At 47.3% G+C, this 18,579-nt stretch overlaps 1 protein-coding gene across 2 annotated transcripts in view; it reads left to right on the forward strand.

Moving 5' to 3' along the window:
* The window catches only part of LOC119978716 (copine-8-like), a 789,805-nt gene that overhangs the window by 488,215 nt on the left and 283,011 nt on the right, over nucleotides 1-18,579 (forward strand). For both annotated transcript variants that reach the window (XM_038820547.1, XM_038820548.1), the window contains exon 10: nucleotides 10,377-10,418. In XM_038820547.1, the coding sequence (XP_038676475.1) occupies nucleotides 10,377-10,418 (42 nt within the window). The remainder of the gene's footprint in view (nucleotides 1-10,376; nucleotides 10,419-18,579) is intronic.

Genomic DNA, 18,579 nt, shown 5'->3' on the forward strand with positions numbered 1-18,579 from the left:
CTCCAGTATGACTGCTGCTCTCGCTTGGCAAGGTGATAATGAAATTCCGTGTTCCCTTGCATAAAACTCCACACTTAACCTTCTCTCCTTCCTATCCTATCGTTTCATCAATTCACAAACAGAATGCACATGTACCTTTGAGTAAAATGTACTTGAAGGCGAAAAGCTGAATAGTCTAGATCTGGCATGAATTCCATAGCATGCTGTCGAATTGATGTTCCATTGGAACTTGTTTTCACTTTTCAGATAACGGAGCACTTGTTCAGCAATTGGTATGAATTGTGCTTATATTTCAATACTAAAGCAGATGGAAAAAGAGCCAATTTAGTGGTGGAACTGCCTTGGGTGACTTGAATATGAAAATTAGATACCTAATCCTTGTTAGAGAACCACTTTGACAAATTGGGAACAGGGCAGTTGTCAGGCTTTCCCGACTCCCTATTCTTCAATGGGCACCATGCCCACAACCTAAGGTAGGTTTCTGAATTAAGGTGAGATACATTTTCCTACGGATCTAGAAGGAGGAGGATTTCTCACCTAACTCCATGGAAGTTGCAAATGTCCCAGTCTTTTATCTGATCCCACCCCACTATCCCAACCCCACCCTACCACCCCAACCATCTATCCCAGGAATTGATTCAGTGCAGCTGAGCCAGCTGCCAGTGCCAACACAATCCACAGGGAATGCTGAAACAGCTACTTCCACTGTGGAACTGTGTTCCCACCTCCGTTTTCCTGTCGGATTTCCTGACCTCTGGGAAATCTGTCCAGAAGCACTGTTAAGATCCTGGACCAGGCCCCAACATTCGCTGGGATACTAGACCAGAACTCCAAACACTTGTTAAAATTTTTGAAACTATCAGGAAAGGGTACTTGGTTCCAGGAGTGATTTCACTGACCGAGAGGTATCTTTTATATTGAAACAAACTTTATTCTTAACACAGGATTAAACACATTAACATTCACAGACAATAGCCTTCCAATTAACAGTTAAACAATTCTTACAATAAAAGGAAACCATTTTTACTACTAGCTTATGCCTTCTCTACCTCCAACTAAGCAAAGCCCGTCAGATGTCAAAGGCCACTTATACATAAAGTTAGCAAACGCAGGGGTACTTGCTGTACACTTGAATAGATATTCTTTGGAAATATTGCTTGAAGAGAGGGAGAGATCCTTTGAGGAAACAGCCTGTTAATCCTTCTGTCTGAGTCAAACTGCTGCTCAGCTTAAAGCTCCTAGCAAATTCCAAAAGCTAAACTGCCTGCTACATACTGGGAACCTCCCATTAACTACATCATCTTTGTCCCACTCAGATCCCCTGAACTGCTTACCTAAGTTGAAACACAGTGTCTCAAATTATCTACTCATCAGGGAATCTCCAGCAATCATAAGAAAATTCCATTCGGCATCTCTTTGTAAACATATACACGGTTGGAATGAATGATAACCTAACTTTTACGACATCTTAATTGCACATTTTGCAGCCACAGAGTCTGGATTCTTTAACCTTGTTTCTTCAATTAGTACAACAGATACATATAACTTAATTCAGGCTTTCAGAAACATTACTGTAATCAATATAAAATACAATAGCTATACAAATGTCTTGCAGTCATCACAGCAGTAAATTTCAAAGTGGAAAATCAGTTGCTTTAAAATGTGTTGATAAGCACCCAGCATCAAAACACGCATGAACAGGCAGTAGTTGCACATTTGACGTGCACACCCACGTCAGCCCTATCAGATGAGCAAGGTTAAAATTGAGCTTGATGTGTTGCAAAACTATAAACTGCATTGCGATATCGCAAACGCTCAATTTTAAATGCATTTGTTTCAAATGGAAAGCCTTACAGTTTGCAGTATTTACTTATAGATTTCTGACATAAGTATGGAAGTTTGTAATCTCCAGTGTTACTATAAGGATAACTATTGGCTTTGAAAATCTTGATGAGGGTTAATGTCAGGTTGAGGTATTGCATGGATTTTAGCTCATTAGTTTTCAGTCTCCACAAATTCATCAGGAAATTAAAGCCATTATTTGGTGTCGCCTTAAAGAACGACCCCATGATGGATCATGACAAAGCACTAGTGGAATGATGTTTAAATGGGCACTTTTGCTGTGCTCCTGACAGGAAAACTGTCTGGTTTACTCGACCACTGTATGGTGGTAGCTCAGAGAAACACAATTTTCAGTTTGTGGTAATTAGTAATGGCTAACATATTTTCAAAAATCCTTCATGTTTTCATTGTTGACAGATATCAGACTTGATGCTGATTATGTACATCACATTTTATTGTTTAAACATACGAGGGTTGCTATCTACCACTGGAATTATTGAGGTGGCTACAAGTATTATTTTATTTTATTTTGCAAATCACTTGTACTGATTTAGTTTTATAACTTGGCAGTTCTTTAATATGTGAGCTTATAGGGAATGAAATTGGGACCATTGCACCACCAATATTACAGAAGCCCCGAAGGTGGAAAATGCCTGCTGGGAAGGGTACTAGTGTGGCCATGTTGTGTATGTGCCAATAGTATCAAGAGTTGTCAGGTCATGAGGTCCAATGGTCTCATTAGTAAGTTGCAGATGACACCAAGGTTGGTGGAGTGGCAGACAGTGTTCAGGATTGTCAGAAAATACAGCAGGACATAGATAGGTTAGAGACTTGGGCAGAGAAATGGCAAATGGAGTTTAATCCAGACAAATGTGAGGTTATGCATTTTGGTAGGTCTAACATGGAGGAAAATATACCGTAAATGGCAAAACTCTTAGGAATATAGAATGTCAGAGAGATCTGGGCTTGCATGTCCACAGATCTTTGAAGGTGGCAACACAAGTGGACAACGTAGTCCAGAAAGCATATGGAATGCTTGCCTTCATTGGATGGGGCATCGAGTATAAAAACTGGCAAGTCATGCCACAGTTGTATAGAATCCTGGTGAGGCCGCACTTAGCATATTGCGCACAATTCTGGTCGACACATTACCAGAAGGATGTGGAGGCTTTGGAGATAGTGCAGAGGAGGTTTACCAGGATGTTGTCTGTCTGGAGAGTATTAGCTATGTGGAGAGGCTGAATAGACTCGGACTATTTTCATTAGAAAGACGGAGGTTGAGGGGTGACCTGATAGAAGTCTACAAGATTATGAGGCACATGGTTAGAGTGGATGGGCAGGCACTCTTTCCCATGGTGGAGGCATCAGTCACCAGGCAGCATAGGGTTTAAGGTCCGTGGGGCAAAGTTTAGAGGAGATGTGTGAGGCAGGTTTTTTACTCAGAAGGTGGTCAGTGCCTGGAACGTGTTGCCATGGGAGGTTGTGGAAGCAGGTACATTAATGGCATTCAAAAGGCACCTTGACAAACACATGGATAGCATGGGTGTATAGGGATAAGGCACAAGGAAGTGCTGAGGGTTTTGGCAACGGTTGGTATCATGACTGGTACAGACTTGGAGGGCCGAAAGGCCTGTTTCTGTCCTGTATTGTTTTTTGTTCTAACTATGATTAACTATTATTAATTACCGTTGACTCAAGAGCTGCTCGATCTGTGGCTGCAGTCTGTACCTGCTGTCCTGGTTGCGTCTCTGCGCTGTCCAGGTTCTGTGTCTCCCATGTGGGTGTCTTCCATAGACATTCTCCTGTTGCCACGCCACCTATGGTCAGATGTAAGAATATGTCCTGTGTCTCATGTGGGTGTCTTCCAGTAATGTTCTCCTGTAGACATGCCACCTGTGGTCAGATGTTAGAATTGTAATCTATGCATGTAGGCACTAATGTTTATATACAGTTTGGTTATTATGTTGTATACACAAATGATATTCTACATATCGTTCCACATTGTGCGGAAATTAGAGCAGTGTAGGTGGGGCCAACGCCATCAGACTGTCTAGGTGGTTCGCAAAATTCGGCAACATTTGGATACCTGAGAAAAGGGTGACCCAATCTCCGATCAGAACAAATAATTCCCTCCCCTTCCACATACACGGATACCCTTCCCCAATGTATAGGAGAACACCCCCCTGCTTCGCCTCCCCCCACTCAATGGAGCTCCCCAGAAGGCCCCCACTGCCAGGGCAGTGCCTGGGCCAGTGCCAGGGTATTGCCAGGGCATGTCTCTCTCCCCCAGGGCTATAATTACCTGTGTGCCCCAGACGGGTTCCCTTCGCCTAGTTCGGGTTTTGCAAGATCTATTGTAAAGAGGGAGAGTCCTAATGTGGGGGTACAATAAGGCGGGGACATCCTTTAATGAGATGCTAATTTATTAAAATTAGGTTCTTAATTTTTCTGAGTGGGAACCTCATTACGTCACCAGCAGGGGGCTGGGAAAATCATCTCACTGGTGAGATTCCCGTTTTCTGACTTGTGCAATGTAAATGAGGCGAATGCGGGCGCAAAATTGGGCCGGTGGAGTTTTGACTGACTCGCTGCATCCACTGTGGCAAAATATACCATGGCGCAGCTGGGAAAGGCTGCCCATAAATACTGATATTAATCCAATTTTGCAGGCCTAAATTAACACCTCTTGTCCACCAACAAATCTCTGAATAGTGAGATTATTGCTAGTCCTGTAAAAATAATTTAGAATTTAGAACAGTACAGCACAGAACAGGCCCTTCAGCCCTCGATGTTGTGCCGAGCAATGATCACCCTGCTCAAACTCACGTATCTACCCTATACCCGTAACCCAACAACTCCCCCTTAACCTTACTTTTTAGGACACTACGGGCAATTTAGCATGGCCAATCCACCTAACCCCGCACATCTTTGGACTGTGGGAGGAAACCGGAGCACCCGGAGGAAACTCACGCACACACGGGGAGGACGTGCAGACTCCACACAGACAGTGACCCAGCCGGGAATCGAACCTGGGACCCTGGAGCTGTGAAGCATTGATGCTAACCACTATGCTACCATGCTGCCCTAATAAATTGGAATTATTCCTGTACAGTGTTTCTTCAGAGATGATTGACAGCCAGGATACACAGAGATAATTGAATGGAAGTAAATGTACCCTCTAATCTACTACCACATGTATATCTTTCCACTTCTTTTTCAATTTGCTCACATTTTATCTGCCTATATCTACCCATCAGAAAAGAATTGATTTCAAATATTGGCCTGGTATTTTTGTTAACATTGCAGTGGTTTTGCTCAGCTCAATTCATCCCAAAGCAACCAAAACAAGGTAAGAGGCTGGCAAATTTTAGACAAAATTACCTTTCGTGAAATGAGAAATTCGAAAACCTTTTGCATTGGTTTGAAAATTCACTGAGATCCAACTCCACCCACAAAACTAACCGTGCATCCAGTTTTCTTTGGACACCCAAACTGCATTAGACACCAGGGTGAGTTCCTGGTTATAATGCCTCTTTACTTGGAAGTGGTTCTTAAAATTAAGTTTGATTTTAGGCATAAAGATACAAACAACACAATTTAAAAGCTCAAACTGGTTGTTGCACACTGAAAGTAGTAAATGATTCTGTATAGGTTTAAAAAAAAATGTAATTCCTGAGATGCGGGCATCATTGGCTAAGCCAGCATTTACTGCCCATCACTAATAGTCCTTGATCTGAGTGGCCATTTAAGAGGCCTTTTAGGAGTCAACCACATTGCTATAGATCTGTAGTCACATGTAGGCCAGACCAGGTAAGGACAGCAGATTTCCTTCCATACAGGACATTAGTGAACCAGATGGGTTTTTAATGACCATCAGCAATGGTCATTACTGAAAATATTTTTATTGAAAATAAACTTCACACCCTGGGGCCGGGATTCTCCGAAATGGAGGCAGAGTGTCCGCGCCGTCGTGAAAGACGTCACGTTTCACATCGGCGCGAAACGGGTGCGGGCACTACCGATTCTGGCCCCTACAGGGGGCCAGCAAGATGCTGGAGCGGTTCACGCAGTTGGCGTGTTTACATACTGAGCTGTGATGCAGCCGGATAGGATGCTTTCTATGGTGCATCTGTAAAAATGGGTAAAAGTCAATGTGGACAAGCCGAATTTCCTTAGTTTCCTGAGGAAGTATAGGCACTGTTGCGCTTTGCTGGTTGACGTAAGCCGACCAGGACAGATTGTTGATGTGTACATCTAGGAATTTGAAGCTGTCAACCATATCCACCTCGGCACCATTGATGCAAACAGGGGCACTTACAACACTTAGCTTCCTGAAGTTGATGACCAGCTACTTAGTTTTGCTGACGTTGAGGGATAGATTGTTGTTGCTCCGTGCAAATAGGTTCCCTATCTCCCTCCTGTACTCTGACTCATCATTGTTTGAGATCCTACCCACTACAGTCATGTCATCAGCAAACTTGTAGATGGAGTTGGAGCTGAATTTTGCCCCACAGTTGTGTGTGTATAAAGAGTGTAGTAGGGGGCTAAGTACACAGCCTTGCGGGGCCCTGGTATTGAGGACTATCTTGGAGGAGGTGTCATGGAAGAGGTTTCATTGCCAAAGTAGCCAAAATAATCATTTTTAGTCAGACTGTCAAAACACCACCCGAGAGCAACCTGATTTTAAATAATGGAAATTCTTTATGGGAAGGCGGTGGCATAGTGGTATTGTCACTGGACGAGTAATTCACAGATCCAGGATAATGCTCTTTGGTTCGAATCCCACGGAAGATGGGGAAATTTGAATCTCTGACTGAGACCCATCAACTGCCTCCAATTTGGGTTCAGAAATCAAACTCAGGGTGGAGGGTTAAACAGCTGATGGAGAACTTATTCATTTTGTACGGTTGTTAAATGCCCAGTTTATTTTCACTTTTCTCAGTCGAGTCCCGTGTTTTCCATTTTTAGTCTCTGATGCCAGTGCAACACTTGTACCTGCAGCAACTGACCTATTGGTGCTATTTCTGCAGTTTCTCATTCATGAAGTATCCATTTCCATGGCATTCTAAATCACTCTTGGTCAGTCTTTCATATGTTTATCCCGGGTTGCCATTTTCAGCTGTATTAATAAAACTGCAGCAGGTTACCAGCCTTAAATATATCAAGGGATGATTCTTAATAAACACATTTTTTTTAACAAACTATTCCAAAATGCTGCTCAATTGTACTGGTTCATGGAAGGTTTTATATTTGACAACATGCAAATAAGTGCCACCAGAAATTTGTGCATATTCCTGAAGGGGGGGGGGGGGGGGGGGGGGGGGTATATTTTATTAAATTATTTTTTCCATTTGGCATTCATATAATGATCATTGTTGGGGTACTTCCACTATGTGTCCCATCCTGGGTTAACCTTCCTATTAGACTGACAGTGTATAATGAATGTGTTGGTTCTGAGGCTGATCTATTTTGTATGTAACCATGCTGTTCAAAACAATGACATGAGCAATTCAACTTTTCAGCTCAGATCGGCGATGCTGAAAAAATACTGGAAGCATATCATTACGCAGAGGGATATGGGCATACAAGTGCTAAATGTGCATTCTCCTAAAGTTCTTGGGAATGAATTCCAACTTTGACAAGGGCAAAGAATTGGGGTTTGCAGAAAATTATCTGTTTGTAGAACACTTCATCCAATCTTCCTTCAAGGAATGTACATAATGTGCATTCGATTTGTTACCACCTCTTTTGTGCACTTTGAATCTGAAACCTCACTTCTACTCTCTCCCGTTATTTACTTTTAATTGAGATGTTCTATCTGCAAAACTAAGAGTGAATAATTTTCGATGACACACTGAGCACTTGTAAATTAGTTTCTCACTGCATAATTTCAGTTATAAATCATCAGGAATGGTTTTATTACTCTAAACTACTAAATTTAAGCACAGAAATGTCATTTTCATACAAGATGAGAATATAAATAATTCAGCTCTGCTTTCAGCAATTTTTTCTATCCTCTTACTACTTGCTGTCTCAGCGTGTTTTCATTTTAATTTTACTCCTGTTCTAACTAATATAGAGGGAGAAATGTCTTTGCATAGCACTAACGTACTTTGATTCCCTGGGGGCAGGCACCAGTGTGATTCCCTGGGGGCAGGCTCCAGTGCATGCCCCAGCCTATGCATGGTGCATGATGTTCTTCTTCAATGAAGAATGCGCAGGCATACGGGGCGACACTCTGCCCTCTTGGCGACCTCAAGGGAACCAGCCTAACTCGGCATAACGGCGCAAGAGGCGTTGTTACATGAACAGATTTCTCTCACGGTCTTTCCAGAGCATTTATCAGTGGTTATCCTGATCGACTCCCATAAAAGCAACAGGAGACCAGCAGAAACATTTGGAACCTTGGGGCGTGATTCTCCCAAAAGGGGACAAAGTCCCATCGCGGGCACGTTCAGTCACGTATTTCCTGGTGTCGCAGCACCACATGGCTATTCAATGAGACTCATGTCGTATGAGGGGCCTGAGCGGGGAATGCGTGGCCGAGGCCCCACACAGCCCCATTTTGTAGAATGGGGAGCTCCGCTCACCGGTTGAGAGAGATTAGGACGCCAATTTTAAATAGCGTCCCGATTCTCTGAGACCCCTGAAGCGATCCTTGACCTCCACCCAGCATGACTATGGGAGGGTTCCCAGCCCTGCACCCCCCAACATTCACGTAGGGCTCCTCTGGCCCAATCGCATGTACACAAAAAATGCCAGCTTGGCACTGCCAACCTTGCAGGACCTATTCCAGCTGACAGTGCCACCTGGACACCGTGGCAGTGCCAGGCTGGCACCCAGGTGGCACTGCCAAGGTGCCAGGCTGGCACTCTCAGATTGTCCAGGTGGCACCGGCAGTACTCGGGCTCCAACCTGCCCAAAGGGCATGGAGCTTAGGTCCTCTGATCCCCTGAGAAACCCCCACGAGTGTCATTCCATCTAGTTTCCGTTTGTGGGGACCAGTGCTGAACGGCGCTCACCCGGGGTCTCTGAGGTGAAGGGAATGAATCCCAAAGCCTCGTGAACCTCAGGGAATCTGCACAACAGTGTGAGACTAGCTGTCTCGCTCTAATGTGCATATTTGCGGAAAGATGATCCTGCTTAAAATGGGCAGGAATTACATCGCAGCGTTGCGCGCTAGGTAGATCCCAGGAGCAGGTTCTCCTGGCTTTTATTGGTCACACTGCGCTGCCAGGTTTTTCGGCGCATCGTGGCCACTTGATCGTGCCCATGGTGTAAACCAGGGGTTCTGCCTTTCTTCCACTGAAGTCACAGTGGCCGATAGGAACAACCTCTGCGCTGAACTTATTTCTTCCCTAAACCCTTTTCTTCTAAGCGTTCAGAGGTTAAGAACTTTGCTTAATGTTAGTCTCACCTTTGTTTTGCTTGTGCAACAACTTACTTCTTTTAAAAAAAGACAGAGGTTTCAATCATGGAGCAGTAAGGTCATTCAGCATATCAAAAGATTTAGTGCAGACTTGAGCAATACAGTTAGTCCCCCTTGCCCTCTCCTTTTTCCAATGTCCCTGAAATTTGTTTTCTCTTCTAAACCCATTCCAAATTCTGCAGAATTTGGCACACTGCTCCTGCTAGAATTAAACCAATGTTTTATTTTATTCAAATTCCTGGTTTTTATACTCTATGCCTCTATTTATAAAGTCCAGGACTCCCTCCACTTTTTTGGATGCTCGTTATATAATATGTTTTGCAACCTTCAAATGTTTGCGTCACACCCCCCGATCTCTCTTCTTGCGTCCTTTTTTTACCATTGCTGGATGCTTTTTTCTTTTGCTCACGGTAGCATGGTGGTTAGCATCAATGCTTCACAGCTCCAGGGTCCCAGGTTCGATTCCCGGCTGGGTCACTGTCTGTGTGGAGTCTGCACGTCCTCCCTGTGTGTGCGTGGGTTTCCTCCGGGTGCTCCGGTTTCCTCCCACAGTCCAAAGATGTGCGGGTTAGGTGGATTGGCCATGCTAAATTGCCCGTAGTGTAAGGTTAATGGGGGGATTATTGGGTTACGGGTATACGGGTTACGTGGGTTTAAGTAGGGTGATCATTGCTCGGCACAACATCGAGGGCCGAAGGGCCTGTTCTGTGCTGTACTGTTCTATGTTCTATGTACATTAAAGGCAAATTTTCCAATCGATTGAACACCCATATTCTGAAGATTAACCTCATCATCCTGTGCTATTGTTTGCATGATAAAGCTCATTCAACTCAGGCCATTGAGTTATGCCTCTGACCTGACAGCCTTTAGACAGGTAGGCAGCTATTTGTCAGCAGTTCTCAAATAGGTTAACAGTTATTGCTGGAGTATGCTTCTTTCACAATGAAGCCCCAACAATTTCTCTGATTTACATAGAAATGTAATCACTGCCTCTTTCTTTGCAACGCTATAAAGAGTATTAACGGTACCATGTAATCATCTTACATAATTAACTCAACTCCAATTTGACGTAGGGTATTAATGACTTGTGTTTTTCTCATTACAGAACGATCAAGGTGGAGGTGTATGACTGGGATAGAGATGGCAGGTAAGACTTAGAGTCGTGCATTTTAATGACACATGAAATAGGAAGAATAATCCACTGGAACGCGATATTTTATCTGTTCAGCCGAAAAAATTGATTCTCTTCCATTCTGCATCTTAATTGGTATCTTGTGAGCTCTGGAAAGATCAGATGCCATCTGGTCTGTAACGGTTTCTCTGTCAGTCTGGCAGGTATCAATGCGATTATCATGAGTTTTTTTGCGGTGTGCAGCTTCTTAATGTGTGGCTCGCTGCAGCCTTCAGATTAACTGCAGGGCTCAATGTAACTCACAAAATCCTCATATGTGTCACAGTTCGTACTGAATGCCTCTGGTAAAGGAGTTACTGTCAAATTCTGATGTACAATATCTATTGGCAATCCCATTTTCTTGTACTCTTCACCTATCAGCTTATTTTTTTAGTAATTGTATTTTGCCATGATCATGTTACCATTGGTATTGAGTGTTGAAAGAAACACAAGATAAAATCAGTGTCAGTGCTGTGTAGATTAACTGTTTATATAAACTGGACTGGTGTATGAGTAAGAATGGCATTGCAGGTTAATAGTGGTTTATTGCAATAATCGCATATTATACAGAACAAGATGGTCCTTCTGCTGCTTGAACCAAGGAAGCATCACCTTTTGAATCGGAATTTGCATCTCTCCTTCGGCTTAGCCCACCATTGACAACCGTCAAGGCCCAAGCGCTGGAAGAATCATCCTGAGTCCTGCTATCCAGTCCAAAGATGTGCAGGTTGGGTGGATTGGCCATGAAAAATTGCCCTTAGTGTCCAAAATTCTCTGATTAACCTAGGACAAAAGTTCGGCACAACATCGTGGGCCGAAGGGCCTGTTCTGTGCTGTATTTCTCTATCTATCTATCTATCTCATGATTTCCCTTTGCTTCTTTAGGACCTAACCTTAAACTCCATCCATTTGACCAAGCTTTTGGTCGCTCCTCCTAGCATCTCCTCCATTGGCTCGTCTTGCACTTTGTTCAGTGAAACACTTTGGGTGGGATTCTCCGTCTAGCGGCGGCGGAATCGCGAAATACGAATGGGTGACGAATTGTGCGTGAGCCGAAAATCATGCCGTGCTGGGTGGCCAATGGAATCCCATGCTCCAGTGCCTCAACAGTGGCGTCAATGCATTCTACTTTGCACATACAATAAATGCCATTGGCATGTCATTAAATGGCCGGACCCGGCATTCTCCGGGGCCTCCGCGATGCTCCGCCTCCTCCAGGAGGAATTACCGATGGTGAGTTTCGCTTGTGGTTTTAAAACTCGGGAACTGGCGCCATAGAGGGAGAGAGGAGGTAAGACATGTCCCCAGAGGCGCGACCATGGACATGGCTGGCTGGGGTGGGTGGATATCTGCCAGGGCCAGGGAGGGGATGTAGCAAGGGGTGATGGAGGTGGTGACAAGGCGATGGATCATGGCACCGGGGTGACCCCTGGGACTGGGGTGGTGTCCCCCAAGACTGGGGTGGTATCCCCCAGGACTGGAGTGGTGTCCATGCTTGAACCAACATTGTTACGGCCTGCAAGACAACCATCTTGTTACGCACTCAGCGTGGTCCGTGGTTGCACAGAGTGACACCGCCCATATCCACTCCACACCCCCAACTCAAACCCCTTCCTCCACCCCACCAACGCCCCTCTTTTCCGCCCCAACACCACCCACAACCGGACGCCACCCTCTGGCGAGCATCACGTGCTCCAACCAAAGGGATTGCCCATGGTAGCCCCTGCAGAAGGGCACCGGACAGGGGCCACAGAGCGTACAACTGGCATGGGTCACGGCAGCCACTGGTACCCCTGCTGGCAGGGACAGGTGTTGGAGCTAGAGGCCCGCATGGTGCTGGGCACCGTCAGGGCAAGGAGTGCAGTGCAGAGGGTAGAGTGCCAGGGTGAATGGCCATGGGTGGGTGTAGGGATGGGAGAGGAGGGAGTGGATGTGAGGAACATCTGGGGGCAGGGGCTACAGTGCAGGCCAGGGCCACCGTTTAGTCCGTTGGACCTGGTTGGGCATGATGGTACGCACCAGGCTAACATGTCTGCCTTTCACATCCTGCGGACAATGGACTTCAACCAGGAATGGCAGCCATCATGCTGGCCGTCGCAGCCCTGGGGGATGCCTTGAGGGAGGACCCTACAGCAGTGCAGCGTGCCCCAGAAAACAGGAGCCAGCCAGTGAGGATGGAAAGCTAGCTGCCCAACAGATCGAGGAGGAGATGGGAAGGAATACTTCCTTGTCACATTGCTCCTTCCAAAGTGCATCACCTCACACTTTTAAGGGTTAAATTCCATTTGGCACTTTTCTGCCCAGTTGACCATCCTGTTTATATCTTTATGTAACTCAAGATACTCAATCTCACTGTTACCATCCAGCCAATCTTTGTATCATCCGCAAATTTATATAAATGACAATAGGGGACCAGCACAGATCCCTGTGGTACGACACTGGATACTGGCTTCCAGACACTAAAGCAGCCATCTGTCCTCACCCTCCGTCTCCTGCAGTTAAGCCAATTTTGAATCCACCTCATTAAGTTGCCCTATATCCCATGTGCATTAGCCTTCTTTGTCCTCCGAAGTGACCTGAACAGACCGGAAGTCTCTCGGGTGTCCTAGGTGGCGTGGTGACATCCTGTTCTTCCCGCTGCCCATCGGATATGCAAGGGACAGGGGTGTGGAGGGCGGGTGGGGGCGGGGGGGGGGAGGGGAGTGGGGGGGGGGGAAGAGTTCAGAATGGTGTAGTGCTCTGGAACCCCCCCTCCCATGAGGGTCACTGATACAGGCTCCATCACCTGCTCCACAGGACCCCCACCCATAGAACTCCCCCCACCCCGGTCACCCCCCCACACACACACAGAAAAGAGACCCCTATCTGTAAGCCAGGGAGCAGTCCAGCCAGGGGCAGTGAAAAAAATTACAGCTTTAACACTTACCTGGAAGCTCCATGTGTCCTTTCTTGGAAGGACATCTGATGTAACCTGTGTTTAAACCCTTCATATCCATTAACTATCATTAATTTATTTCTAGTAGTGGGCTGTGACTGAAAGCTTACACAAAACAGCTGCAGCCTTGATACATTCATCTGCCTTCATGGATGAGTGACCCTAAGTGTTGAATTCCAAATGTTTAGAAACATCAACCACATCAAAGACTGGTAAGTGCATTGCAATTGCGCACTTGTGTGATTGGAATGCACTTAATGATTGGAATGCACTTACTTCTCTTTGATGCGGTTGATGTTTGTAAACATTGGGGTTTCCGCACTTAGAGTCACTCATTCATGAAAGGAGATGAAATGATGGCCTGACAGCAGGATTCCCTTGGGAATCCCTTGCATTCCTCGCTATGCGTAAATTTGCATAACAAGGGATACTGAATTGCTTCCTGATTTACGTAAATTTTCATAGCAAGGGACACTGAATTGCTTCCTGATTTGCACTCCCAAGGGGATTCTTCTCCAGTGGGAGAACAAAGGGTGGGATTCTCCGTCCCGCTGCAACATTTTTCTGGTGCGGCACACCCCACCGGCACTGGGATTCTCCGTCCCACCAACAGACCAATGGGGTTTCCCATTGTGGGCACGCCCATGTCGTTGGGAAACCTGCTGGCATGTGGGTGCTGCCGGCGAAATGGAGGATCCCACCGACAGAGAATCCAGCCCATACTCTCCCAAACGGAGAATCTCGCCCATTGTTACATCCCTGGTTCATTAAGCCACCAAAGCCTCTTTCACCATTCAGCAAGAAGTCTTACAACACAAATCAAATTCACCTGATGAAGGAGCTGAGCTCTGAAAGCTAGTGATTCGAAGCAAACCTGTTGGACTTCAACCTGGTGTTGTAAGACTTCTTACTGTGCCCACCCCAGTCCAACGCTGGCATCTCCACATCATAGCTACCTTTCAGCAAGACCATGGGTAATCCCTTACACTTTCCCCAATATCCCTGAATACTTTTGGCAAACAAAAATCTATTATTTTCTGGTTTAAAATCAACAATTTTTTATCATCAGTTGCCATTTACAGAAGAGAGTGGTAAGGTGGCTATCCAGCAGTGGCAGAAATAGGCTGTTAATTGGCTACATTTGGGTCTCAATTGGCCTTCGAATAAGCAGGTCACCTGCTATCCACTCCACGGTTGGTAAAATCCTGCCCAATCCCAACCTCCTAGCCTGCAGCGAAACTGTGCAATCCTGGCCTTTTTGTAATCTGTAGCAATGCCATTATCAGAAGTGTGAGTCAGTTCCCTTAGAAGTAAGGCATTTGGACTTTTTCAGTGATTGTTTTCATTAAAAAAAAACCTGCCTTGATCATAGATCATAGAATTTACAGATCATAGAATTTACAGTGCAGAAGGAGGCCATTCGGCCCATCGAGTCTGCACCGGCTCCTGGAAAGAGCACCCTACCCAAGGTTAACACCTCCACCCTATCCCCATAACCCAGTAACCCCACCCAACACTAAGGGCAATTTTGGACACTAATGGCAATTTATCATGTCCAATCCACCTAACTTGCACATCTTTGGACTGTGGGAGGAAACCTGAGCACCTGGAGGAAACCCACGCACACACGGGGAGGATGTGCAGACTCCACACAGACAGTGCCCCAAGCCGGAATCGAACCTGGGACCCTGGAGCTGTGAAGCGATTGTGCTATCCACAATGCTACCGTGCTGCTTTCATTACAGGATGTCCGAAGACTTGTACAGCCAATTAAAAAGTACGAAATGCAGTCATTGTTTTAATGCAGGAAAGGAAAGAAGATATCGCCAGAAAATTTAAAATTTTAACAATCTCCTTAGGTAACGCTTCACCCCTTACCGATCTTCAAGCAGACTGTTTGTGTTGTGTATTTCAATGAGAAAAAAAATCAACACATGGATTCACAGCAGGCAGCCATGTTTAAATAACTTTAGAGTAATTCGACAATGAGCACTATGAACGTTCACAGTATTTCTTTGTTCTCTGGTCTGTTTGCTTTCAAAATTCCCTCAACCGTCTCCTACGTTAGGTGAATACCAAGGTATGTCACACTTGACACCTTGAAGTAGTGTGCTGATCCACCACTGTGTAAATATGGGTGTGCCTGTATTAGGGGATGTACAGCAGTACCTGTATTACAGGTTTGTCGGTAGCCCCTGTCAGCTAGCTCCGCCCACAGGGAGCAGTATAAATATTCATGAGTTCTCCTGAGCTGCCATTCTACTGGCTGCAGTCGAAGGATAAACATCTCATGGTAATAAAGCCTCTCTTGTACCAATTCGAATCTTTATGTGCAATTGTTAGCGCATCAATTTATTACCGTGAGATTTTCCGCATCATGGACATCAGAATAAAACCCGATCGCTTGCAGCTGGATCCGCAATCGCCAAACGCCAGAAAAGACTTTAATCACTGGCAGGCTTGCTTTGAGGCCTACATCACCTCAGAGGATTCTGCACCGTCAGAAGCTCAGAAAATTCAACTCCTCTACTCAAGGTTGAGCTCCATCATGTTCCCGCTGATACAGGATGCGCCGAACTACGCACGCGCCATGGAACTTCTCAAAGAAAATTACGTCCAGTCGACGAACACTCTGTTTGCGAGGCATGTACTCGCCACTCGCGTCCAGCTACCGGGTGAGTCGATTGAGGACTTCTGGTGGGCCCTTATCCCTCTAGTACGGGACGGTGAGTGCCAGACCATCACGGCCACGGAACATTCCAATCTCCTCATGCGAGATGCATTTGTGACGGGGATTGCATCGGACCCCATCCAGCAACGAGTGCTGGAAGGGGCCGCGCTCGATCTAGCGGCGACAAAGACTTTAGCGCTCTCCATGACGGTCGCTTCATATAATGTACAATCCTACCCTGCCCACCCATCCTACCCCTCGTGGACCCCGCAACCGACCCCCCCAGACTGGGGCCGCTTCCATGCAATATGCCTGCGCTGCTCGCCACACCGCGCACCCTGGGGGTCCCCGCTGCTACTTCTGCGGCCAGCAGAAGCACCCCCACCGGCGCTGCCTGGCCTGCGCCACGACCTGTAAATCCTGTGGCAAGAAAGGCCATTTTGCAGCGGTGTGTCAGGCCCGCGCAGTTGCCGCTATCGCGCCCAACCTCTCCCCCTTTCCTCAGCCGATCGCGCAATGGGCGCTGCTCCCGGAGCCACATGCGATGACTGGGCACCGCCATCTTCTCCCCCCAGGTCCACGTGCGGCCAGTGGGCGCCACCATCCCCCCCCCAGGCCCACGTGCGGCCAGTGGGTGCTGCCCCTGCAACGTGCGCTCCATGGTCGCCGCCATCTTGCCCCACCCCCACAACGTGCGCTGCATGGGTGCCGCCATCTTCTCCCCACAGGTACTTCGGATGCCGCCATTTTGCCCTCCCTTGGGACTGGACCACGGGACCCGGGTCGCTGCCGCTCCTCGTCGGACTCTTTCGGCGATCGCCCGCTACTCGTCTCCATGACGCTGTGCTCATCAACGGCCACACGATCTACTGCTTACTTGACTCCGGGAGCACTGATAGCTTCATTCATCCGGACACGGAAAGGCGCTGCTCCCTCGCGGTCCATTCCCACCAACTAGCGGATCTCCCTGGCCTCCGGATCCCACTCTGTCCCAATCCGGGGTTTCTGTCTGATCAACCTCACCGTACAAGGCGTTGAATTCAGCGGTTTCCACCTGTACGTTCTCCCCAACCTCTGTGCATCACTTTCACTGGGCCTGGATTTCCAATGTAACCTCCAGAGCCTCACCCTCAAATTCGGCGGACCCCTACCCCCACTCACCGTTTGCGACCTCACGACCCTCAAGGTTGACCCTCCCTCCCTCTTTGCCAATCTGACTGCAGATTGCAAGCCCGTCGCCACCAGGAGCAGACGGTACAACACCCAGGACAAGACCTTCATCAGGTCTGAAGTCCAGCGGCTGCTTCGGGACGGTATTATCGAGGCCAGCAACAGCCCCTGGAGAGCCCAAGTGGTGGTGGTTAAAACTGGGGAGAAACACAGGATGGTCGTGGACTACAGCCAGACCATCAATCGGTACACGCAGCTCGACGCCTACCCCCTCCCTTGCATATCTGAGATGGTCAATCAGATTGCACAGTACCGGGTCTTCTCGACGATTGACCTGAAATGCGCCTACCACCAGCTTCCCATCCGTAAATCGGACCATCCCTACACTGCCTTCGAGGCGGACGTTCGCCTCAATCAATTTCTTAGGGTTCCCTTCGGCGTCACGAACGGGATCTCGGTATTCCAAAGAGAAATGGACCGAATGGTTGACCGGTACGGACTGCGGGCCACGTTCCCGTACTTAGACAATGTCACCATCTGCGGCCACGACCAGCAGGACCATGACGCCAACCTTGCCAAATTTCTCCACACCGCATTTCTCCTCAACCTCACTATAACAAGGAGAAGCTACGTAGTCCAAAACGGACTCCTGGGGCCCGATCCCGACCGCACGCGCCCCCTCATGGAACTTCCTCTCCCCCACTGCCTCAAGGCTCTCAAACGTTGCCTGGGGCCCTTTTCTTACTACGCCCAGTGGGCCCCACAATACGCGGACAAGGCCTGCCCACTGATCCAGTCCACGTAATTTCCCCTCACGGCCGAGGCACAACAGGCCTTCGCCCGTATTCGCTCAGACATAGCCAAGGCTGGGATGCACGCAGTAGACAAGACACTGCCCTTCCAAGTAGAGAGCGACATTTCAGATGTTGCCCTTGCCGCCACTCTAAACCAGGCAGGCACACCCGTGGCATTCTTTTCCCGCACCCTCCATGCCTCCGAAATTCGACATTCCTCTGTTGAAAAGGAGGCCCAGGCAATCGTTGATGTAATGCGGCACTGGAGGCATTATCTGGCCGGCAGGAGGTTCACTCTCCTCACTGACCAACGGTCGGTAGCCTTCATATTTAACAACACGCAGCGGGAAAGATCAAAAACGATAAAATCTTGCGGTGGAGAATCGAGCTCTCCACCTATAATTACGAGATTTTGTATCGCCCCGGCAAGCTCAACGGGCCCCCAGACGCCCTCTCCCGAGGTACATGTGCCAGCGCACAAGTGGACCAGCTCCGTGCCCTGCATGATAGCCTTTGCCATCCGGGGGTTACTTGGTTGTACCACCTAGTCAAAGCCCGCAATCTGCC

This window comes from Scyliorhinus canicula, chromosome 15 (genome assembly GCF_902713615.1).
Source record: "Scyliorhinus canicula chromosome 15, sScyCan1.1, whole genome shotgun sequence".
Taxonomy (NCBI): Eukaryota; Metazoa; Chordata; class Chondrichthyes; order Carcharhiniformes; family Scyliorhinidae; genus Scyliorhinus; species Scyliorhinus canicula.